The 25,302-nt window shown below is 40.8% G+C and overlaps 1 protein-coding gene across 1 annotated transcript; it reads left to right on the top strand.

The window, feature by feature from the left end:
* Nucleotides 1–515: 515 nt before the first annotated feature.
* Nucleotides 516–10,411, top strand: LNP1 (leukemia NUP98 fusion partner 1). Its single transcript, XM_065675669.1, has 3 exons — nt 516–665; nt 7,901–8,146; nt 10,214–10,411. The coding sequence occupies exons 1-3, from the start codon at nt 516–518 to the stop codon at nt 10,409–10,411; spliced, it is 594 nt and encodes a 197-aa protein (XP_065531741.1).
* Nucleotides 10,412–25,302: the final 14,891 nt, after the last annotated feature.

The following is a 25,302-nucleotide window of genomic DNA, read 5'->3' as shown; positions in this document are numbered from 1 at the left end:
AGAGAGAGGGTGGCATGGAAAGAATGGGCCATTTGTCCTTCCTCCCACAGCACGAGCTAGCTGTGTCCATTTCTGGCCGCCATCAATATATCAGTTCTGCTTCTCAAAATCACAAACCTACTTTGGGTTCATGTACATACCTCCCAGGCATGTAACTGCAGGCAATTCTCCATTGGTATTGACAGCACTCAACAGCAACACACAGAGAGCAGCCAACACATTTCCCTTCCCACCAGCCCCCTGTGGCAGTGTCATATTGGACATCACTGTAATGGAAATGTTAAAAGAAACCTTGCTGAGAAGAGATGAGAAAAGATTGACTTAATGTTAAACAGTGCCAAGGGCTGCAGCGGGTTGGGCTTTTGGGGGATGGTGTGCAGAAAGACTGGTTGAAACTTTATCTCCATTTCTTCTTGTTGACGGAACAGTGTGAGGCTATCAGCTTGGTGGCAGCATTTGACCTTGCTTTTCCCAGTCTGGTTGGGAGACCCCCCCCAAGTTTGGAACACCTGTACATGGAATATGAAGAGGATGATGATATTTCCTTTGCAAAATGGATGAGCAGCTTCTGGGGCCACAACTTGATCGATGATCATGAGAAAGAGGGTAGAGGCCACAAGAAACATCAGACTCGACTCTTTAGTGAAAGAAGAGCCTCCCTTCCGGTAAGAGCTGTTAGCAGTTTTCTGTCTGTGTGTGTGGTTTATGTACAAATGTAAGTGCCATCCACTGGAGCCTGGCTCTACAGATGCATGAGAGTGAGTATGATATACCTTGCCAAGTCAGTTCAGTTCCTGCTGGCGGCAGTCAGTTGCATTTTGCACTTAGCTGCCTGCTAGGGTCAGGCCTCCAGTGCCTTTGGAATACAAGAAAACTGGCAAACTCCAAGATAAGTGATGATAGAACCAGAAATGTAAGAAGGGTGTAATAACTGCCTGACTATGTATCACAGTCTTGTTCTGTCTGCTCAGCATGGCACAGCAGAGGTAAAAGCATTTTGGCAACTGGCATACATAAACGTTGTCTTTAATGAGTCTGTTCTCATCTATAAAACTCGATAACCCCATATGTGTTCTTAAATCTTGGACTTAATTCTGCAACTTTACTACCCCCAGGAAGTTGCATGCTTTACTCCCTGGGATTTAGTTGTTTGCAGGTGTAATTTAAACCAGAGAATGTGGTTCCTGCTGTTTTGTAAACATCTGACTCAGAAAATAAGGATACAACACATAAGAAAGCTTATTATACTGTGAAGTACAATTCTAAGGTAGGAGCACATTCTTTATTCTTAAACAAACAAAATATCTGGGAAAGGGGTAGAGTTCACATGCACAAATAGGTTTTTAAGGCAACTCATAACTATCTAACTCATTATCAAAATGAAGTTAAACTAAAAACAGCTGTTCACAGGCTGCTCTTTACTGAAGACTGTTGCTTTTGTTTCAGCTCTAAAAAAATGTTTAGATTGTCCAAACCTGTCTCTTTTTTCCAGCTACATCTGTTGGCTTATCAAAGATATTATGTTTCATTTCAAACAATTTTTCACTTATAAACTGGTACGGCTGCAACAAAGCAAATGCTATTATACTGGGGAAAAACAGCTAAACTTTTCCAAACTTCTTTTTCTCCCATGCTATATTTTCATCTTTCAAGCTCCCCTCCACTGGATCTGCCATGTTCTAAGCTGTGGGATTTTTAATTTTCAAAAAATCTGGCTAAGAGAAACCAAACAGACCAAAGCCACCTTCCTACTCTTTGAATTCATAGACAGTCTGGAGAGGTAATCTTCATTCATTAGTTATGGACTGATCCGCCACATTTGTTATTTACAGTTATATTTCACCTTGGTCACAAACTGAGCTAAAGCTTTGCTGATAGGTTCCATCAGAATGCCTGAAAACAGGTTTATTAGTGTTTCTTTTTTATTAATTTTACTGTATTTTAAATTTGTCCTTCAGAGATTGACACATACGTGATTTCTTTAGTCCCCAATACAGACTGAAGTGTAAGAATGTACTTTAAATCACTTTCATTTGGCAAGCTGCTGATCACATCTTTGTATATATTTGTGTGTGCATTTGCATGTGTACACATATATTTCATTTGAAACATGTTTTTTTTTCTGTTTGTTCAAAAGCTATTTGTATACTTAGCTAATAACTATTCAAATACTTTGCTATAACTGCATCCCTGAATCCATACCTAGAACTTGGATTAAGTTAGCTGACAGAAAAATTGTGAATTTTGACATTACTGTTCAATGAGCTAAAGTTATCCTGTACACTTAATTATGTCTTACATTAATGATCTACAGAAATTTGTCTTGTTCCAGTAGTATTATACATGATATATAAATTTCAACTGCTTAGTTTCTCAGTGCCAGAAACTGACTGGAGGAATGAGAAGGGAAACATTCTTCAGGGATTTTATGATTTTAGGATAAAGTTTGAGACGAATTTTTTAAATTGGAAATCTCTGACTAGTTGGTAGTAAAGAGCACTAAAACATGTTGTCTTAAACCAAATCTAGAAGTTAGACAATTGGGCACTAGTAATTCCTTAGAAGTATCTTCAGAAAGAGCATCTCCTTGTTGAAAGAAAAAAGTTGCTATTGCTATTCCACCTGGATGTGTATTTTTTTACACAGCTATTACAAATTATAACTACTGTAAGATTCAAAACACAGTAGTGTTAGTTAAATATTGTTTGCATTTTATCAGAACAGTGCTATTAATCAAGAGGAATAACAACTGAGGTTAGAATGCATCTCTTCTGTAAGTTAGTATATCCGCAGCAGACCACATTATACCCTTTCTGTCTCAACACTGTAAATTATAAGTGCTGTCTGGATGAAAATCAACTCAGCAGGTTCTGACTGACACAGCTGTTGGCAGAAGTTCCTTGTGCAGATGCAACGGTACTGCCAAAGCAGCACTGCCAGCACATTTGACTGCTATCCAGGGCTGGTATATGGTGCATCAGCACTAATGCAGTTCTGCCCTCATGAACTGCATCTGCACCAGGAGCGTTTTGGTATTACATAGCAAAATGCTAGCAGTATAGCATAAAAGGTGGTTTTGCATAATGCTGGAAATCACTTTCAGCTCCAGACTGGTATGTTGGTCTTTGTAGCTTTTTCTGTTCTGTAGAAAGACATTCAAGCCACTCCTCTCACCCCAAACACAATGTTAAACTCCTGTGGCATCTTATTACGATAGACCTCCCCATAATATGGATAAAGCTTTGTAGAATAACTCCCAAATTAACAATACTTTTAATTATTTTTGCCTAATATCCCAGTATAACTCACAAACATTACTAAGATGAGCTTTGGAAAATGCTTCTACTGTTGTCATTCTCATTTTACAGAGGGAAACACAAAATTATATTTATCCTTCACTGGGTCACTGGCAAGACAGGCTGAAACTTTCAACTCCACTCCCCTGAAAAGGGTCAGAGTTGTACATGCTGCTGTGGGCCAACACTGAATGAGAAAGCTGCCGGGGGAGGACTAAGTCCTGTGTTTCCATCTCCTTCAGTTAGCTTGGTCCCCGGGGAAACTTTAGACACTGTGCATGCAGCATTAACTGTGATACCTTTTTTGAAGTCTCCAGCTGTGACTTTGCTTCACACATTTTAGTTATCCTCCATCAGTTTGGTTCAGGACAGTTTCTTAAATCCAAGACAATTTGTTGTGTGGAAAAGGTAGGAGGCAATGGAGAACTGATAAGAGCTTTACAGCCCTATAAATGTATTCACCTTCAAGTAGACATTGCTGCTCACAGGAAAAAATCTAACAAGAAACAGCTGAAAGAGCAAACAGAACAACTGACTGCTGTTGAAGTTTGATTTAAACATATGTTTTAAACTGGAGTCAGGCAGAATATTTACCACCATACTGTAACTACAGATCAGCTGGAGCCTAGGCCAAAACAGTTTTTAGGAATACATGCTTGGCTATAAGCTTCTTGGAAGGAAAGGAAGCTGTGGGACAGCATCTGAATGTCAGATATTCCAAAATATCCCTAAAGTACTGAGGTCACTGTGTAAACTTCAGCTAACAATGAACACTAGTGCAGACACAGTGAAGATTAATTTTCTTTACTGACAGCTGTGCAAGTCCTCAAATCAAGACCAAAAGATGGAAGCAATTATCTTGCCTACAACAGAAACTGGGAAAGAAAATAGGAAATTATATTGGCATCAATTTAATGAAGTATTTTGTTTATATACTTTTTGTGTGGTTTAGATGGGCAGTTAGCAAAAGATCAGCTGTTGTGTAAGTAGATACACAGGGCATGACTGGCCTTTACACAAAGGCTCAAGCAGAAAAAGAGGGTATTAAAGGGAGTGAGAAACAACCCCTGAGAATACAATTGGTATTTTTGGCTTTCCCGGTTGACATTGTTTAACCCCGTCCAGCAACTAGGCACCACACAGCCTGAGTGGGATGGAGGAATGAACTGGAAGGGTAAAAGTGAGAAAACTTGTGGGTTGAGATAAAGACAGTTTAAAAGGTAAAGCAAAAGCTGCATGCAAAACAGGAATCCATTGACCATTTCCCATGGCAGGCTGGCATTCAGCCATGGGAAAGCATAGCAGGAAGTTTCAGCTCCAAGAAAGCAAGGGCTCCATCACACATAATGGTGACTTGGGAAGACAAGCACCATCACCCTCAAGGTCCCCCCCATCTTTCTTCTTCCCCCAGCTTTACATGCTCAGCATGACACCATATGGTCTGGAATATCCCTATGGTCATTTGGGGTCAGCTGTCCCAGCTGTGTCCCCTCACAACTTCTTGTGCACCCCCAGCTATTCGTTGGTGGGGTGAGAGGCAGAAAAGGCCTTCACTCTGTGCAAGCACTGCTCAGCAGTAACTAAAACATTACTGTGTGATCAACACTGTTTCCAGCACAAATCCAAAACATAGCCCCATACTAGTTAGTATGAAGAAAATTAACTCTATCGCTGCCAAAACTAGCTAATCACCACTGGCAAAAATTACCGATTTTGATATAAAGGGACATTCACCGTTCTTCCTTCCATGCCTTTTTCCCTTGTTTCACCTCCTCCACGCTTATCCAGTTTAAGAACTAGTCAAGGTCTGATCCTAGGTGCCAGAGACCAAGGGGGTTTGCAAAGAGGCACCAGATACAGGCACAGGGCAGCTGCTAAGGCAAGGACTGGAGCAGATACTGGGGTTTGGAGACTTCTGGCAAGGGTGGACAGCAGCAGTGGGTGGACACCAGAATGTGCAGATACAGAGGTAATCTCTGTTGCCAGCAGCTGCTGAGATGGGAAGCATAGATTAAAGCAGTCTTTAGCAGCTCCTATTTACAGTGTTACTAGGCAATCAGTTTGGCACCAAACACACGTATTAAATGCATATATTAAATCCAAGGAACAGGAAGAAACCCAGATGGAATTTATGTAAAGTCAGTGCCAGACCTGCTTCATCACAGAGTTTCATTTTATGACTCTTTCAGTTCTCCACACACTCAGTCTTCAGTAAGACTACTATACTGTGCTAGTTACAAGACATGCAACGCTCATGCTTGAGCAGCTGTGTTAAGGCTCTAATCCTCTGTAGGGCTGTGTCCATAAGACAGCAACATGCTGACATGCACAAGCATGCTGTCCTCCTAGCTATGGTGGTATGTATCAAGAAAGGCACTGAGAGAGGAAGCACAACCACACTAATGTGACTGCATAGATCTGTATGTGTAGCTTTACCCTTAGTCCACTAAGGCAGATCAGAGGAAGACCTGTGTCTTTTCTGGACCATTGCTGCCACGTCAGTATGTGAACTGCAGTCTTTTTGTTAAGAACTTAACTATAAGTCTATCTGTGAAGGGAAATTAAAAAGCAACATCTTAATAAAATAAAAAATTTACAAATATTGCCAAAACAGAATTGACAGAATACCATCCCCCATTTCGGTTGTCCTCTTGGGTTTGTTTATTTTTAATTTCCTCAAACACTCTAGGAACAAATAGCAGTGATTTTTAGGGAGAAATAATTTTTATTTCCAGGAAACAGTGTTTGTTGATGGCACTAAAATGACACAGAAGACATTTAGCTTGTTGAACTTGACATGGCATGTGTCCTGCTGCCCCTCAAGCACAATGTGATTGCTTCGATGCTTTATAAAATAACAATACAATATGACCTTACAGAAATTACAGCTGTATTGATCTATTCAAAACCAAAGTAAAAATAGTATGGCAGAAATCATTACCAGTACTCTTGAAGGCAATCCATAATACTAGTTACTGAAGTAAGCTTATATCTGGAAAAGAAATTGAACCCGTACTGTATGATCTGAAAACCCTTCGGTATTTGGTGCTTCTGTAAGATTTACTATTTTTAGCACCTCTCATCAAGCCTGTTTAATGTAATGTAGTCACAAGCATATGGATGCATAGCCTTACTATCCAAAGAAAGGTTGCATAGGTCCCTGTTATGCTAGTAAACTTATAATAGCAGCTTGACCAGAGTAAATGGAAGTGTATACAGGAGATATTTCAGGTCCCTTGCAGTCCAAGGTTTGTAGATTCATGTGGCCACTATATCAAGTTGATTTAGTTTTACACTGTTGTTTGTTAAAAAATAAACAAAAAAACACCCAACCCCAAACAAGCTCCCCCTAATACCCTACTGTGAGTGTAGGATTTTCTCCTGGGTTTTCTTAGAAAGCATTTCAGGATCTATGGGACAGACCTTTAGTTGTTGTAAACAATCACAGGTCCCTTGAAGCCAGCAGAGCTTCTCAGGGTTACTCAGTAGCTGGCAATTTAGCACCAGGCTTATACAAAACATATATGCCTTCAAACATGTATGCAGCAGCTGCTTGCCTGGAGTGCCCTAACCTGACACCCGTGGGGGGCCTCAGTTTTGATACCTGCCACCCTCTCTCCCACAATTTTCACTACCTGCATCTTGTCAGTGGTCAACTACTCACCCAAAAAAGTATCAACAGTTAGCAGGGTTTGGGGCATGCCTGGCTCTATGTGATAGCCTTCTCACGCACTTCTTCTGCAGGTCTATTTCTAGACCTCCCAATACATGACTCCACGGGACACAGAAGTTCTGTATCAGTTTAACCTCCTTTACAGACATTCAATTAAACACAGCTGATGCAGATCAATAGTTTTTATCTGCATGTTAGGCCAAGGAAAATTGAACCACATGGAAACTAAACAACTATCTATTCCTTCCCCACTTTAGCCCTACAAGTGTAATTACAGGAAGTCTCTTTTCTACTATTTCTGTGGTTGGGATGCATCCCTTAGTGCCCTGAAGGCGCTCCCTCACCAGTTCAGGACAAATGTGCCCAAGAAACCATCAGAATATTCAGACCTGGACAATAAAGCATCTTGTCTGCCTATAGGCCATGCTGAAAATTTGATTTCACACAACTGGGCTAGAAACGGTCACTTACACACTCAAATGAACTCAAGCATTTGATAAGACCTGGAGCACCTCTGGGTCAGACACTGAATCAGGCTAATTTGGCAACAAAAGACTGGATCTTTGGTTTCTGAGAGTCCTGCCTAGAACCTGCTGCCAGATGTACGACCTGAATTTCTGAGGTCATGAAGGGTCCCAGTTTCTTTCAGTGTCAGTGGGCACTAAGAGAACCCAGCACATTTTATGTTTGAAGTGTTCATTTGGGTGCCAAAACTTAGATACTCAAAAACAGGAATAAAAGCAAACTCTGCTGCTGCCACTGGAAAACAAGATATTGGCAGTGCGATTCTCTTTAAAAGGAAAGATACAGAAGTCTAGGCAAGGTCCTTCATTCTGCACCATTGTTTGAAGACTACTCGGTGGCAAAAAGAATCTGCCTTGTGTGCTCAGTTTTAATACTCAATAATCAACACAGACGTTTTGTTTTTCAGGCCAGGCTTTCCTCCCTCCACACAACACGACTTCATGCTTCTACCAAAGGCTCATCTTCAGGCCATCTCAAGGGCTCCAAGGAATTTCAAGAGGACCGGGATGTCAAATGCCACTGCCACAGGAAGGCAAGCAGAACACCGTCAGGAGATAGCTCATGCCCAGAGACAAGATCAAACTCCATCCAGGAATTTGCAGAGTCCTTTGAAAAACAATTGCATCTCAAAAGCAAGCGCTCAGTTTCTTTGGTAGGTAACAACCAACTTAAGATCACTTCAGAACTAAAAAAACCAACCAAGTAACAAGTGGGCCAGCTTTATCCCTGATGTAATTCCTATGGCTTTTTTTGGAGGAAGAGCAGTGATGAACTTGAATTAGAATTTCTCAAATTACAGTGGAGCAAACATGTTTAAAGTGGTAGTATCATTTGCATGAGAATTCTTGATGTAGTGTTGTCACCTAAAGTTACTAAAAAAAATTTATCTTCAGATAAAATAAATAAAGAGACCCCACATTGGCTGTGGCAGTATTTTGAGGGGTTTCTACAGCTGTGCCCCTAAAACGTGACAATATAAACCCATGTTTTCTTCACTTTTGCCAAAGACCCAGCTCTCTTTCTCACTGCTGCCTACCTGGTTTAACCAAATACAGTGTCATCTGTAAGTGATGTTTGAGAGGCTTCTCTTTTACCCTTTGGGACTCCATCCATTTGCTTTCACTGGTGTCACCACACAGCTGCAGCAGCAGCCATTGCTATTAAGTAGCTGAACATATTTATATATAAGCACACACATGAACCTGTAAGAGCATGCAGCCATCAGGGGATTCTCCCCACATTTCATCCTTCTCTCCATCATTCTGTCCTGAGAAAAGTATGTCCTACATGGTTTGTGTTGATGAAGTAGCCAATAAGAGCCTTTTGTCTATGACACTTTAACACAGTTTTAGTACTAAGATATATAATATCTGGTGTATCATACAATGGAATGAAGAGTATTAAACCCTAAGTTGCTTTCATGTTCCAGAGGAACACTATCAAATTCAGTCACCCTATTGAAAAAGCTGTACTTGAATAACACTTGACATTAGCACCAAATAACAACAAAAGGAAATTTTTTTTTTCAGTTTGTTGACGCTGACAGTTTGCATGGGAGAGTAATTTTCAGCTTTCTTCACAGATCTTCTGTTCAGCAATAAGAGAGAATAAAAACCTCTCTTCAATAAGCAGAATAATTTCATGATCAGTCCAACAATTACAGTCTTTGCATGACCAGTCCTCTAAGAATATGCAGAATTATGGTGATGACAACTCTGTTATGCCATTGTTAAGATTTGAAGTTCATTCTCTAATCTTATTTTTCCCCTTTAGGAACTACTCAGAATTTATTTCATTTGGAACTCACATTGCCTCATATGCCAACCCTCACCAGTGGCTGCCTGGCTTATAATTTATCATTTATTAAAAGCGCCTATGGCTAGAAAGTCTGTGAGTGTGTAATAATTGTACGATAGATATAGTGAGTGTAAATACATCTTCAGTTCCAGTTAAAAACATGGATTCTGGTGCCCTTCTGTAATCTGCAGTGAGGTGTGCTGGACTGTATTTTAATTTACCTTTCAAGTAGACCAAATTGTTGTCATTCCCTCAGTCATCATTGACATCTGGAAGATGAGAAGGACTTAAGAATCTTGAAGAACTGAGCAATAGGTGTTAAGAGATCTGAAAGGAAATTTGGGAGTGGTCTTAAGCTTTTATCTCCAAAGGGAGCATTTTTTTGCTTTCAGGGATCTGTAGGTGCAATTCATTCACCATGACCCCACAGGTAAGGGAAAAGCTGGGGAAAGGTAATCCCATTTTATCTCCTTCCCTCCAGATTGCTTTTTTCTTACAAACCTGGCTTGGAGGACACTTCCTGACCTTCAGCACTTGTTTTCAATTAGATGTTTGCAGCTAGCACTGAACAGCCTTCAGGCACATAAAGATGGATCATGTGAAAGGACAGAAACAATAGTTCTAGGCTGAAATGTCAAAGCTCTTCCTTTTTTCCTTCCTGTCTGCTCTCCCCTTCAAGTCCTCTGCTCAGGTGACCCTCCTACCAAACGTAGAGCATAATCAAAAGCATGTTGCCTCTTTCTGAGTTTAGAGGTGACCTTCTGGGACCTTGAATTTGAACCCATCATGTCAAGGATGATCTTGCTGAGGTGGGTGACAGGAATATTTTATTATACATTAGTGGTGAAATAAAATAATGATTTTTATTTTGTTCATGTTGAAATTGCTTGTAATTCCCTGCTATTTTTTCCCTGTCTTTTAGCAACCTGAAGGTGTGAAGGAGAGAAGAGAAAGACTGCATTTGAAAAAAAGCAAGTCTCATAAGAGAATGGGAGAGAAATCAGAGCAAAGAAGAGAGCAGGAAGAAGATAAAGGTTCAGAAGCTGGACCTGCAAAACACAACAAACAATTTCCATCACAAGCAAGCACTGAGAAAGGATACTTATGCATGGGGAGCTAGAATGTGTTAAGATAATGAATTTTAACAATCCCCCTGAAGAGCAGAGGGAGCATTCTTCTTTTACTTTGACTAGAAGCGGCCTGTTAGGAAGAATAAACCCTAACCTGTAAAATAAAAGTAAAATTCAACTGCATCATTGACACCATTGACACCTCATTTAAGAGAAGACTGTGTATGTACTACAAGCTATGAGAAGTCATCTCAAGCCTTGTTTCTGTTTTAACAGAAAACACTCTTATTGCTAGGTTTGGAAAGGAAAAATTACGCATAAATGGCCACCTGCTTCCTGCCCCTAACATTAACTTAGGTTTGTCTTGGAAACAGGTATCTTTTTGCTTTGACAATCTCTTCATTCCAATTTTATGGAAGTAATAAAAGAGAAGCCTACATGTTCTCTTCTATATCCCAATTCTCTCTGCTTGCCCTATCACTGTGCAATATGACTCTTATTTCTCTTGTATCCCCTAAGCCCTCTCCTATGTCCTCAATCCCATTTCCCCCAGTCACAAAACTAGTTCTTTCTCTCAGCTTTTAATCTCATCATCGTGCTTTTGTGGCCTTTCCCCTCTCCATTTACTACTTCATAGTCCTGCCTTGTATCTACCAACCTCTTTCGCTACATCTTTGTTTTGCTTCATCAGAATTTGATCTTTGCTGAAAGATCTCCAGTAAAAACAGAGACGTTCTGCCTATCATACTTCTGTATAATCTCTTCAAGGGATTTCCACACATTCACAGTAAGTATTGGAACCCTTTTCCCTTTTTCTCTTTTCTAGAACTAGGGCCAAACCAAGGGAGTAAGAACTTGCTCTGACTATGGTAAGCAGGACTTAGAATAACTCTGTTTCCTCTGGCTGAAGATCCCCTGAACTCTGGTGTAAATCTCACCAACTATAAGTTAGATTTCCTCATTCAGGGATCATGCACCTCCCCATGCTCATAAACACATACACATCTCCACAACCTCCCCATGCCCCTTTTCAACATGTAAGTCTTCCCTGCGGAGAAGAATCCTGCACTCTTTGGGAATAATTTCCCCAGGCCTAGGTCAGAGAAAGCCTGCTTTAGATAATACAGTTAGAGTTAAGACTAATGAGGTCATGAGCAAAAGTAGAAGTTTGCTGGGTGTTCTTCCTGTGATTTTCTAAAATTAATGAAGACCTTACTATTTTACTTTGGAGTCTTAATTTTGAATGTTCAACCTTCTAAAAACTTAGGGCATCCTTAAAACTTTGTAACGCTTATGTCTATTAAAGGATTGTTTTTCTTTTTAAGTGAGTCTTTGGGAAATATGTAAGAAAGCAAATTGAATTGCTGATGCTTGTAAATTGCTCCTAATTGGTAACTTATAAACTAATAAATGATGTTATAAACTGAAAGATGGTGATCCTATGTGTAGTTCCTGTCCTCCCCAATCCAGACTGAATTTTCATTAAGTTCTTCTGCAGCTGAAACTTCTATGCAGATGGTTTTCCTTTTGTGGCCCTGATTTGAAGACTGCATTGCAATAGACCTGGGTAGAAAAGAACATGGCCAGCTGTGCTTGGCTTCCTCAGATAGAACATCTCGCATACATGCCTTTATGTAGCAACCTGCCCTTACAGCTCATGAGAGCTAAATGCCATGTCTGCCCCAGCTTTTTCTGGATTTCAGAGCATCAGCTTCTCCCTCCTCCTGTTTTCCAACTGGATTAACTCAACAAGCCCAGCTGTATCCCAGTAGAATTTCAAAAAACTTGTATTCATGAGACTAGCATGCTGGTTGCACAGCACACCTGATGATAAGAAACACCAAAAAGAGCTAAAATAGAAACCCCATGTGTGCCTGGCTCTGACTTGCTTTTTACCATCTCTATTGAAACACAGGCAACCTCATTCCCATAAAGGCAGCCTAGTAGGTCTGCCTCCAAACAGCTCCCATGTTTATCACTGAACCCCATCTCTCAAATGGGAGAGTCTGTAAGTGTTTATACCCCTGTCAGACTCTGGAAAAAAAAAAAAAACCTCTCAAATAATGTCCTCAACTGTCCTTAAATTGCTAAAAAATGTTTACTCAAAAGTGTTTAAAAGTGTTTTCTTTTGCTTCACATCATGTCTCATTGGACCAACAGTCCTTTTCAGTTTAGTCCCATATAGTCTGACACAACAGCATTACTTAAACTGCAATTCGCATGGTGGAATGAAATCATTCTCTGCAGAAGTTGACAATTATTCCATAATGAATCAGGCATTTGGGAAGTTAATCATCCAAAGAGGAATGCGATTGCAATGGTATGGCTGGCATTTCTATTTCCCCCAAAAGTGGAACTGGAATTTGCAAGTAGTCAGAAAGACTCCAGAGGGTTTTCATTTTCACAGTAAGTCACAAGTTTGGTTGTGACCTTTGGTTTTCATGTCAAGACTGACATGAAAAATAGCCATTGCTCTGATTCCTGTACCCAGTTCTCAGAGCGGCAGGGCTGGGTTGGCTGTGGGTGTTTTCTGCACACATGCCCATTCCTCTGCTTATGTTTTTGCTCTTTCTGCTTTTTCCAAGAATGGGATGGCTGAAAGTTGGATCAGAGTCCAAACCTTGGAGACAAAGGAGATCACTTAGTGGGAAGCAAAGACAAAGGGACCAAAAAATACCTTTTCCAAAATGCTCATTAAGAGGTAGTTTTAAAAACCTGGAACAGTTTTACAAGAGAAGGAAGCCAGCAGGCAGAAGTAGCCTGACACTCCCACTGCAGGCTGGCTATTGAAAGCTGATATGACTCAGAGGCCTGTGAAGGACATTTTAAACTTGCTGTGTCTCATGGGTGATGTGCTTTGGTAAAATGCTCCCCTCTGTGGATCCTTTCGAGTGCATCAGGCTAAATAGGAAGTTCTCCTGTGGGAAATATTTCAAGAGCATGATGCAGTTATACCCCAGTGTTTTCTGAGAGGGCTAAGAAGAGAATGTCAAGTGTGGTCACCTCATCTTTTAGGTGGCATTCCCAAAGCAAGATATTTATACTTGCATACTTCTGAGGTATAATTTAATTGCAGCATGGTTTTGAAAATGGATTAAGTTTTGGATACTTTTTAACATACCACATACTAATATATAAAATGACTGACGCTGCAAAGTCAAAATGAAGCAATATCTATATTTATGTGCATACCCACAACAATTCTTTCTAGTAAAAAAAGAGAAATATTTCAATGCATAAATAAAACAAAACAACCATGATGTTTAGCTGAACAAGGGTACAATACCCATTAAAAAAGAAACCTAATATTACATATGAAAAAATGAAAATGTTAACGTGTACTTTTTTGTTCTTTAGCACAAACGAAGGTATTTGGACAAGCACAATTCTGGAGCTCTGGCTTTGAATGAACAGGATAAAAATCACACAGAGATATAATCAAACCAGATAGCCAAAGTTATTCACAATTAAATTAATCATAATCACAGGACCTTGAGTTTATACAGGCATCTGCCAAAACCATTGAAAACAAACAAGTCTTGAAATACGTCCAGAAAGATATCGCAGCCAAAATCTAGCCATTCACTGAGAGAAATTAATAGTGAAATCCAACAAACTCCATAGATAATGCCCCACCTGCACTTGTTCTGCCAGAGCTTTTTGTAACTGTGTATGAACAAATGTTAAAATACGCCCACTAGGGTGCTGATTTTCATTTACTCTGTTGGTTTAGATTGGATTGACATATGATATTCCTCCTATTAGGAGGATCCCTCTGAATCCTAGCCCAGTCTTTCCTGTACTTTGGAAAAGGACAACTTCTCTCAGCAGTGTCTTGTCTCTGAGCCCAGACAGAAAAATAAGAGAAAGAAGTGAAACAAGAAGTATCAAAGACTAATAGTCACATTCGATTCATTCTTGTCCTTCTTTTGTTTGTCAAAATGCTTCAGTTAATACAATTTCTGAACTAATTGACTGAGAAGGCTCACCAAAATCTGTGACAGTTATATATGATTTTTCATTAAAAAGCCAATGGAGTCCTTACAGAGAGTCCTCAGCCTAATGAATTAGTCCTGTTTTGACACTGAAGTATCAAACAGGAGCCCTTTTTTGCTACAAAGCTTGATCAGAAGGATTCAGAGACTTCCCTGCAACCATATCCTGTTATATAAGGTGGACACTAAGATTTTCACCCTTTGGGAAGCAGCCCTTCCTGGATCTTTATGCAATGGATCTCAGTTCACGTTCTAGTCTTCCTATATGCACAAAACAAATTTTGAATGTCTTTCATGAGCATTTTAAATCTAGTGTGTCTACTCCCTGAGGACTCCTATACAGAGAATTTTGGCTGTGAGAAAGCAGCTAGGGTGTTCTTAGGTTAGCCTTCCCACAGCCAGCACAAAGTTACACCTGAGAGAGAGGAATGGTTAGGGCATTCCTTTACACTGATGGTCCCGGCAGCAATAAAAAGCCCAGGGTGAACAAAGTAACTTTGTGCTGCTCTCACCTTTGCAGAATTTTGTCAATCACAGGTTAGACCAGAATTTATAATGAAAAAAAATAAAAAATTCATAAACTCATTCTCCGTTGTACCAAGTTTACTCAGAGTTGGAGGCTACTCCAGACGACAGATTTTTCCATACCTTTAACACCTTTTGCATAGAACAAATGTAGACCCACAGTAGCATAATCCAGGTCGCTACTATATGGTCAACATATATCAACCATAATGTTCATCACACAGTCATGGTATCATGATGATCATCATGGAATCATTACGATCTGATTACCTAATGAAGAGCAATTCTGAGTTGATGTTGTTTAAGACTGATTAAAATTTCCTTTCACTTGAAGAGCAAGATTTGTATTTGTGTATTATTTGTCATGATGACTTGGAGACTGGCAGCAGCACAGAACCTTACTGCATGCACAGCTTTCACAGAGAGGTATCATAAGAAACTCCTAGGGCCTTGTTTTCTGTTACTTTTAATGCAGAGGGTAGAGGAAGGGGATCATATACCAAATTACTCAGACCTTGACTAAACCTCGAATGCTGGTGACTGAAAGAGATATGCCTGTATATTGAAACTGCTGCAGTAATCTTATATTACCAGATGCTACAAAGAAGCTGGGAGAACTCTCAGCATCAGTATTGCTTTTAGCAAAGTTTTATACTGATGGCTAAAGGTAGAAGATGATGGGCCACATTGGAGCTGTTGCATCATTCTTTAAATAACTGTATTAGTGGGAAAGCGAAACACAAGTGTTCTGAGGGAGCTGCAAGCAGCTGGGTTTTTCAATATCTGCAGTTCAGAGCTGGCACCGTAGTGAAGGGGTAAACAGTTCTCCTAATTCGCAGTGTGCACTCACAGCCCAGAAAGCCAACCGTATCCTGGGCTGCACCAAAAGGAGATTGCCCAGCAGGTCGAAGGAGGTGACCCTGCCCCCCTACTCTGCTCTCGTGAGATCTCACTCGGAGTATTGTGTGCAGTTCTGGTGTCCTCAACATAAAAAGGACATGGAACTGTTGGAACAAGTCCAGAGGAGGGCCACGAGGATGGCTGGAGCACAGGCTGAGAAAGTTGGGGCTGTTCAGCCTGGAGAAGAGAAGGCTGTGTGGAGACCCCATAGCAGCCTTCCAGTATCTGAAGGGGCTTATAAGGATGCTGGGGAGGGACTCTTCATTAGGGACTGTAGTGATAGGACAAGGGGTAACAGGTTAAAACTTAAACAGGGGAAGTTTAGATTGGATATAAGGAAGAAGTTCTTTACTGTGAGGATGGTGAGGTACTGGAATGGGCTGCCCAGGGAAGCTGTGAATGCTCCATCCCTGGCAGTGTTCAAGATCAGGCTGCACAGAGCCTAATAGTTTAGTCTGTCCAGCCCTCTCCTCTCCATAAATTATATTATATAGTTAGTGCCTATATTGATAACCTCAGGAACGATACTGAGGACTAAGTACTCCTCTCTTTGGAGCTTGTTTCTGTAGGTGGCATCTGTATATTGGTGGAGTGGAGCTGAGTGAGAGAAGTAGGTATAACTGCTATGCTATCTGTACTTTCAAGCACAGAACCTTATCTCAAGACTTTCTGGGTTGGTATCAAGTGTAGAAAGCACTGGATACCACATTCTTCTGGAAGACAATAATCTTGTGTCTGGTCTGGATCCTGCTGAAGTTGTTCTGATGATAGCAGGACTTAATCTAATAAGTATATCCTCATTTCCTTAATGTTGTTGATTCAGTAAATGTTTTGGACTAGGGATCTTAATTTCTTAAAGGAATATATCAGCTAGAGCTCTCAAAATTCCTGGGAAATAACAGGAATTCCTGTATTAAAATCCTGTTAGCTAGTGCTCTTTTCCACCTATATTTAGCAGTGTATTCAAAAGTGGCTGCTAAAGTAATCAACCGTCCAAACTGTTGTATCCAGGTGCTTCTGTAAAGTCAGTGGCAGACGTGTCTGTGATGAAGAAGTCAAGAAGAGAGGGTCCTTTAGGACTGTGGAAGGGGAATATTCAAGGCTTGATTCCAGTTACAGAAGAAGAAAGAAAACAAAACTTCACTCAGTATGCATTGTAATGCATTACAAGGTTACTGCAAATGTAGCTTTTTATACAGCTCAGAGGTGAACTTTGAAGACAAAAACTCTTACCTCCTTCTGCCTGTGTGTGTCATAGAACTATGCCAGTGTTTAGGGCAATACAATGCTATGGACAGTGCAAATCAAAAATACGAATTTGCTATAAAATATATTGTTCGCAAGCTACTTCACTTATTGTCATTAATAGCTGACATTTATAGCCATTTTCCAGCAGAGGGAGACTGTCAATATCGAGTGAGTGCAAACACAAGTTTGACATCAAAACTAGCTACAGCGCCAGTAGGAGACAACAAAAAAAACCCCAACAACCAAACCCCCAAACCCTAAAACAAACGAAAAACACCAACAAAACCAAAACACATAATCAAGATACCAAAATAGCAGGACTGCATGGTCAGATTTTGCCCTGTGTTATTCATATGCAACTTTTAATAATATGAAGGAAATCAACATAAGCTGATGTGATACCCATGGCAGAGTTTAGTCTGGTATTAGGGACTGCAGTATTTACCCCATGGTCAGCAGAAGACCTTGGTCTAGCTCTGGAGATCATATATTGCTGAATCACTAGTTGGCAGCTCCTCACTGCATGTGTTTCCCAAACTGTCCTCTTCATCTGCCGTCCATTTCCAGAATGCAGCCCACACTCCCCTGCTTTAACCTGCTGGAGACCTGCTGGTGTATTGTTGGGTGCCTCCACCCATGTGCATACTGAATGCTCAGGCTGGAGAGGAGAGATGAGCAGCAACCCCCTGGCTGCTGTTTTCCTGAGGGTCAAAGGGTGACCAATATCAGAAACAGCTCACTCAGCTCCTGCCCAAGGACCTCTTCTACAGCCAGACAGGTTTCTCTTCCCCTCTGTGGCTGTCTTCGGGTTCAGCAGCTTCTACCCTCCAGAAGTTACCCCATTTCTGCTACCACAGAAACCAAGGTGGTATTGTTTGCCTACACTTCTCTGAAATCTTTCTCAGATACTTGCCTATAGCTGGTGAGCTGCTCCTGTAGGCCAAAATGTCCCTATCATCACTACAGTATCTGCTGCTCCCAGTACTCTGTCTTGTTTTCCATATTTTCAATATTAAATACAGAAAAGCTTTGAGGAGCTCTCACCTAATCCTTACTACAGGAGAAATAATATATTTCTTGCCCCAGGTATATTCTGAAAGAATAGTTGTATGTGATGCCAGAAGTTTCTTCATGAGAAAAAGCAATAGCATTTTTTTCTTATAAGCAGCATATGCTATTCCATAAATGTACATATAGAAAGACTGATAGAAACCTTTGCATTTAGAAACAATTAAAAAAAAACCCAAACCCATCATTTTCCTTCCAGATTGTGTAAGTTACATTTAGCAGGTCTATGCAGGTTTCCATGAATAGTTTTATGACTTCTTTACTTGTCAGGTATGCAGTTTGCCTTTTCAAATCCAGATCTCACACTACCTTAACTAGCAAAAAAAACCTCCATTCCTCCTGTTCTTCTGTGTCACCCAGAAAAAAATAATCATTACCAGTGCTTTTCATATGCAACATAGCTGAAAATCAGCTATATTTTAGAACAAATTTCAAAACATCTCCATTCATCAAATGCAACCTCTCCTCCACAGCAGTCCATAGCAAAGTGAGAACATTTCAGTTGGTCCAGTTCAGAGTCCCACCGATGCATGGGGGTTGTTGAGCTTTGCTGGGCTGTAGACTGTGATGGCAAAGAGCAGGGATGCACTCCTGTCAGGCTGCTTTGCTCTAAGGGTACATTTGGCAGCAGGACAGAAATGAGAGGCTGTGAAGAGTCTTAAACCACTCAGGTTGTTTGCACAGTTAATGTGAGTTACAGTCCTTAGCCTTTCACTATTATTTCAGTGGAAATCAGGAGACATAAAGCCATACTGAACTTCATTCTTCAAATACATACAAATATGCTAATTGTGGGGGAATTACTCATTGTGAAATGAAGCACAAGTGGACATGTTGGCAAGATCAGTTCATGTGTTCTGCCAAATAAAGACATACTTTTGCTTAGAAACAAAACGGAGGTAAAAGAACTGAATTTCTTAAAACAATCAAAGTATATCACAGGAATGTCAAAAAAAAAAAAAAAAAAAAAAAAGCTGACAGTAGATTTCTCCCCATCCCCCTTTCTTTTTCAATTGAAAGAGGATGTTCTGTCTGGGAACTTGAGCAGGAGACCCAGGATCAGAAATTACCTTCTTTCCCTTTTACACCAATTACTGGCTTACTAAATTACCTGGTCATTTAATTTTTGCTGTGCTTGTTCACCAGGGTACCAAATATCATTTTACATATATGTATTTTATATATACTGACATGTACTGATGATTAAACATTTCTGCTCTGCACCTCCTGGGAGAAGTGTGCTGTACTGCAGGTTTCTATCTACCACTCCCTTTACCTGGTCACAATCTATTATTTTTTATGCTGCCCCTGGGTTTCTCTGCTTTCCCTCAACTTTCTTGCTCAGAAACAGCTGCTTCCCTACTATGGCCTTTACCTACAAAGCTGCTTAGCCTGTGATCCCATTACATTCAACATCACCCTGCAAGTTCAAAATCACATTCAAGCATATGTGTTTATAAGGTGCCTGTGCCATTATATACTAACTCAGGGGCCAACAGAAATTTCAGTGTTGTGGGAAACCTGGCAGAGAGGTAGGACTGAGTGGGAGTCAGCAGTGTGGAAGTGGCCCTGCCTATCCTGGCAGCCCAGCTGGGCTCCTGGATTAAAGCAAAGGGGAGGAAGAGCAAGCAAGTCAACACTGGAGCACCACTGCAGCTGAGACTTTGCAGCTGGCTTGGGAGCAGGGCTGGGAAGGTCAGTGACCAAGGGGAAAGTATTTGTCTCCAGGGAATACTGCACCTGGACACAAAGACTTCCATGATGCTAGGATGGGCTCCTTCCTATTACTGCTTTTTCTCTTTCATGTGTGTGATAAATGTGTGTATGGGGAGTTTTTTCACCAGAGATTTTCTGGCCCTGATGTCCCATGGGGTGAAGACTGGTACCACAACAGACACATACCCCTGTAAGGTGAGCAGGAAGACATTACCTGCCATGCTGCAGGACAGCTGGGGGAAAGAGGTCACAGGAGGCAATACTCATGCAGTGTCACTGGCTTTCTGACCTCCCTGCCCCTCCATGTTCACCTCCCACAGCTGTGCTCTTGCTTTTCTTGTCCTGAAAAAGCATTTTTACCTCTTTCTCCCTAGGCTGGGCTACAGCTGCTGCTTTTCATATCACTGCTCAGCTGACCAATTTTCCCATCCTCTTCTTTCTGCCTTGTGCCTCCCTCCAAAGGGTTGTTCACCCTGATGTTCTGCCCTGGCCAGCCCTCTCTCCTCACTCACCTGGAGTACCTGCCAAATGCAGCAAGTCAGAGAGACAGAACAAAAATTAACAAAGCAGTGAAGAAGACCAAAATAGCATCATAAAAAAAAGGTTGAAAGAACACCAGAAGGTTTGCAAAGTTAAACTCTCAAAAGGTGGAGAAATACACACCTAATGCTGCCTTTGGAAGTGTAGTTCAGCCCCCTCATCCCTTCCTCCACACAATGTGTATTATGTGACATGATTTAATCATCTGACTGCATATTGTTTTTCCCACAGGACTAGCGTCTCATTTAGTGTAAATGCAGGACAGCATCTGGGAATGAAGCTGGTCTCTACATTTCCTGGATAGATGTGTGACTAGAAGCCCCATTTATCACGACAAAACCCAGACAGTGTGCTGAATTCAGAGCTGTCAGCTTCTTCATGAGGTATCCTGGGGTAGGTTTCCTGCAGCATCTAAATGTTTTGCAAACATGATTATCATCACAGTGTGCATTAAAGGTGAGGAGATACTATTTCCAGGGAACTGGGAACTGCTTATCATGATCTGCTGCAATTTCTTGAATACTCCATTGGCTCTGACATTTGCTCAGGATACTTTATAACTTAACTAGGTGCTCCGATAGACTTCATTTGCCCTTCTGAGCGCTTGGTGCTTTTATAAATCTCTAACCTAGATGTCTCCTACCAGATGCCCCAAAATAAGAAACTATCAGCTAAACACAGGCATGCAGGTAACACATCTAAAAACAACCAAGGACTGATGAAGGCAGAGAGGGTTTCTAGTTCTTGCAGCCACCTTTTCTTTCCTCAGCTAGCAGAATATCCCGTTTTTCCACAGCCCTCTGCCTTAGGTTTACATGTCCCAGTTTCTACAGCTGATAAACTAGGACTTGGCTTGGTATTTGATCCCGAGTGAGTACACCAGATGAGCTCTCTATTGGCTGATGTTATTGAGAAGTTATGCTATTGTAGACTTGTTCAACTAATCTGTTGCTGACCATCCTCTACTGAAAAATGCCAGGTTAGTGCATGTCATTTTCACCAGTGTGAATAATCTCTTACTTTTGAATATGAAATTGGCTTCATGAGCTGAAGCATAGTAAAAAGAAATGTCGTTGCACGTTCCCAGAGGTGATTTTCAGGCTTCTGTGTTGGCACCTTGCAGCCTTAAAATCATCTTTGCTCTCATCCATGACAAGATGAGAAAAGGCAAAGATTCTTACTCTGCAATGTAGGGAGAGGGATCATCTTTTTTTGTACTTAATCAGTACTTAATTTCAAGTACTGATACTCTGAGAAGAAAAATATTCAGGATCTGCAAACTACTTCCTCCTAGTGCTACTTTTCCCGGATGTTTCTGTTCTGAATCATCATTATATGGAAATGGAGAAGTCTGAGGAGAAAATTCTTGCCATTAATATGCTTAACATTTCTGGCTTTATTGCACTAGATTCCCCATGCCAAATTGCTAGTTAGTTCATAGGACTATAATCAATTTGAAACATTGATTCAGGTATTGCATTTGTAGTCTTTGCAGTTCTTCTCAGTGAAGATAGGGGTAAGATGAGCTCTCCTGACTGTTTTTCTCTAGGACTGTTTTTGCATGTTCTAGACGAAAGACTTTCATAAGCAGATGCTACATTTTATATGATAGGAATCAGCTTGACAAATTACTGATTAATGCAATACAGAGGGTACAAACTCGAAGAAAAAGTACTCTTCACAGTTTCATACAAAGGTCTCACATGCTACTTGTAAAAAAAGGAAAAGTACTTCAAACAACAACATGGTTAATAATTATTACCATAAAGAAAAATTAGAATGTCATGTATAACTACATTTTTTTTTACTGATGGCAGAATTAGGACTAGAAATATTTTTAAACTTTACGGATTTAAACCTGTATCTTCTAAATTCACCCAAGAGGAAATATCCCCACCAGCACTCCAGAACTTGGGCTGTCATAAGATAGGTCTTTTTACAGAAATTAAATTTTTGTTTATTTTGCTTGTTACAAGTTGTATTTAAACCAGAAAGTCAATGTTTGCTTTTCCCCAAGTCACAGCCAATGCGTGTGTTTGCTCTTTATGCAACTGTTGCATAAACTTTATAAAGCCAGAACTATTTTTTAAATTTCTGGGCACTCTGTCTAGAGATAAGTTATTTTATCAGTGTCAGCTACACTTCTTGCTGCATTTCCTCAGCTATAAATCAGATGTGGTGCTATGAAGATACCTACAAACAGCAAACCTTAGACTTGAAGTATCCAGGGAAGTAGATCAACATTTCAATTCAGTTTTTACCCAGAAACTTGTCATGAATGTGTCCTGTTGGACTGGACTAGGCTCAGGAGGCCCAGGGTTAGCTTCATCCCCTGACTCTGCAGGGCTACAACATCACACATTTGTAATCTATAACCATGCTGGTGGCCAGGTGGCCTCCTCAGGAGGCCCACTGGCATGGATGCAGCTAGCCAGGGTAAGAACAGCAAAGGCCAAAGGCACAGAACAGGGATGTGAGAAACAGCTTGGAGATCAAGGTTATGGTGGCATTTGCTTCTACCATTTGCTAAAAGTACTGTTACACCAGGTTGACTAGACTGAAACTAACTCACCTGCCTCCAAGTGCTACCACTCACCTGAGCTAAACTGCAGATGTTACAGTAATCTTAAGCCATGTATAACTCTAATTAGTCTACAATGTGCTCACAGGTATTTGGATCGAAGCATAGATGTGTGACTGTGGGCAAGTGGTGAGGTACAGAGATAAAGATTTTAATGATGGTTGATGTAAGTGGCTGATACCTATGATAACTGCTGACGTAAAAGACCTAGATATTTTATTAAATGCAATGTAATAGACCTGTGGAGCTTGGAGCCACAGACATTTAGCCCTATAATGTTTAATTCAGGTAACTCCTGTGAAAAAATGGCTCAAGCACTGCTTCCAAATTCATCTTGCAGCATTCAGGCTCAGCCCTGAAGAAATGTTTTTATGACTTACTAAGGGTGCAATGCTCAATATCAGCAGTGAATAACCAAACAAATGCTTTTAAAAGGTCCCCTTTGGAAGCATGTTAGGGGCTCAAGCCCAATGAAGATTTATTTAAAGTGTGTTCCTTAATGATTTTTGTGCATGCTGTTTACTTTGACTCCAGCAAGAATGGAAGGATTCCCAATTAAGAAGGAATTTTCCAAGCAAAACGAAGAGGACACAAGAGCTTATGGAAATAATGTTTGTTTGGCAGACATGAATTATGCAGCTGGTCTGTATTGTTCAGAAAATCTTGTTTTACTATTTTAGAAACTACAGTTTATGCAGTTAATGTGAAACTTTATGTTTCACATCAAATTAATGCCATTCAAGTATTGAATGGTTGTCCAGTATCATTCATAGCACAGATGTAACACTTACTACAACATTAAGCATCTAAGATAATTGGGGTTTTTTGTTGTTGAGCACATTGAGCAGGTAGAAGAGTGGAATAGATCCAGTATGTTGTTACTTACAAACTGGAAAACTGGAATAAGGTAAAAAGAATAAAGGAAGGTCTGAAGTTGACTGAATGTGCTTTTGGCCTCTTGACCTTTGATAAAAAATTGCAAAGGATGCTCTGTTGTTTCTGTAGGCCATAGCAGTTTTATAGAATATTCTATGCACACACTTCTCTGTGGTTACTTAATTGCACACTGCAATGGTCCTTGCAGAAGTGCAGAATCCCTGCAGGGCTTCTGGGATAAAAACTAATTTGAACATTTGACATTGGCGACACGAATTGTTACTCAGAATCACTTCTAAGTCATCTTAGGTATGGATGTGAGGAATCCCAGAAAGTGATTTTTGCTCCAGTGACAAAACAAACACACCAAACCAGTGGTAAATAAATGAGGTAATTATAATTATCAGCTTCATTGACTGATTTAGCTCAGTCTACTGAAAACTCTTCTGCAACAGAAAGATATCCATCAGGTAGGAATTAATGCCATTATATGAGATGCATTCTGCCATCTAAAGCAATTGCAAAAGAAGTTCCTCAGACCAGAAAGGGGAGAAGCTGCCACAGAGGCTGGATTTCTGAAACATTGTGTACAGAGAGGTAGTCATTTTGGAAAATTTGAATTGCCTTTTTCTTTATACTCATTACATCACCCAACCTGCAAATGCATCTGCTTGCCAGATGCTGAAGGGTATTTGCTAGAGTACTGTTTATCTGATAGTGAAAGTGTCACTTTATACTAAAGAGCAAGACATGGACAGAGCTGTCTGAGAAGATAACCAAGGGTGAAAAGGTGTCAAACAGAAACAGAATCACAGAATCCACAGAATCACAGAATCCCAAGGGTTGGAAGGGACCTAAAAAGATCATCTAGTCCAACCCCCCTGCAAGAGCAGGGTAACCTACAGTACATCACACAGGAACTTGTCCAGGCGGGCCTTGAATATCTCCAGTGTAGGAGACTCCACAACCCCCCTGGGCAACCTGTTCCAGTGCTCTGTCACTCTTACAGTAAAGAAGTTCTTCCTGATGTTAACGTGGAACTTCCTATGTTCCAGTTTACACCCATTGCCCCTTGTCCTATCACTGGATATCACTGAAAAAAGCCTAGCTCCATCATCCTGACACCTACCCTTCACATATTTGTAAACATTGATGAGGTCACCCCTCAGTCTCCTCTTTTGCAAGCTAAAGAGACCCAGCTCCCTCAGCCTCTCCTCATAAGGGAGATGTTCCACTCCCTTAATCATCTTTGTGGCTCTGCGCTGGACTCCTTCAAGCAATTCCCTGTCCTTCTTGAACAGAGGGGCCCAGAACTGGACGCAATATTCCAGATGCGGCCTCACCAAGGCTGAGTAGAGGGGGAGGAGAACCTCTCTTGACCTACTAACCACTCCCTTTCTAATGCACCCTAAGATGCCATTTGCCTTCTTGGCCACAAGAGCACATTGCTGGCTCATGGTCATCCTCCTATCCACCAGGACCCCCAGGTCCC

The sequence above is a fragment of the Lathamus discolor genome, chromosome 4 (assembly GCF_037157495.1).
Source record: "Lathamus discolor isolate bLatDis1 chromosome 4, bLatDis1.hap1, whole genome shotgun sequence".
In the NCBI taxonomy this organism is placed as follows: Eukaryota; Metazoa; Chordata; class Aves; order Psittaciformes; family Psittacidae; genus Lathamus; species Lathamus discolor.
The sequence above is the reverse complement of the archived record's forward strand: the minus strand, read 5'-3'. Positions and strand labels throughout refer to the sequence as shown.

Bases quoted from the DNA above. Each gene is read 5' to 3' on its own strand.
- LNP1 (XM_065675669.1), top strand. From the start codon at position 516: ATGGAATATGAAGAGGATGATGATATTTCCTTTGCAAAATGGATGAGC. The intron at 666-7,900 runs GTAAGAGCTGTT...TTTGTTTTTCAG, and splicing joins AAAGAAGAGCCTCCCTTCCG to GCCAGGCTTTCCTCCCTCCA. The intron at 8,147-10,213 runs GTAGGTAACAAC...CCTGTCTTTTAG, and splicing joins GCAAGCGCTCAGTTTCTTTG to CAACCTGAAGGTGTGAAGGA.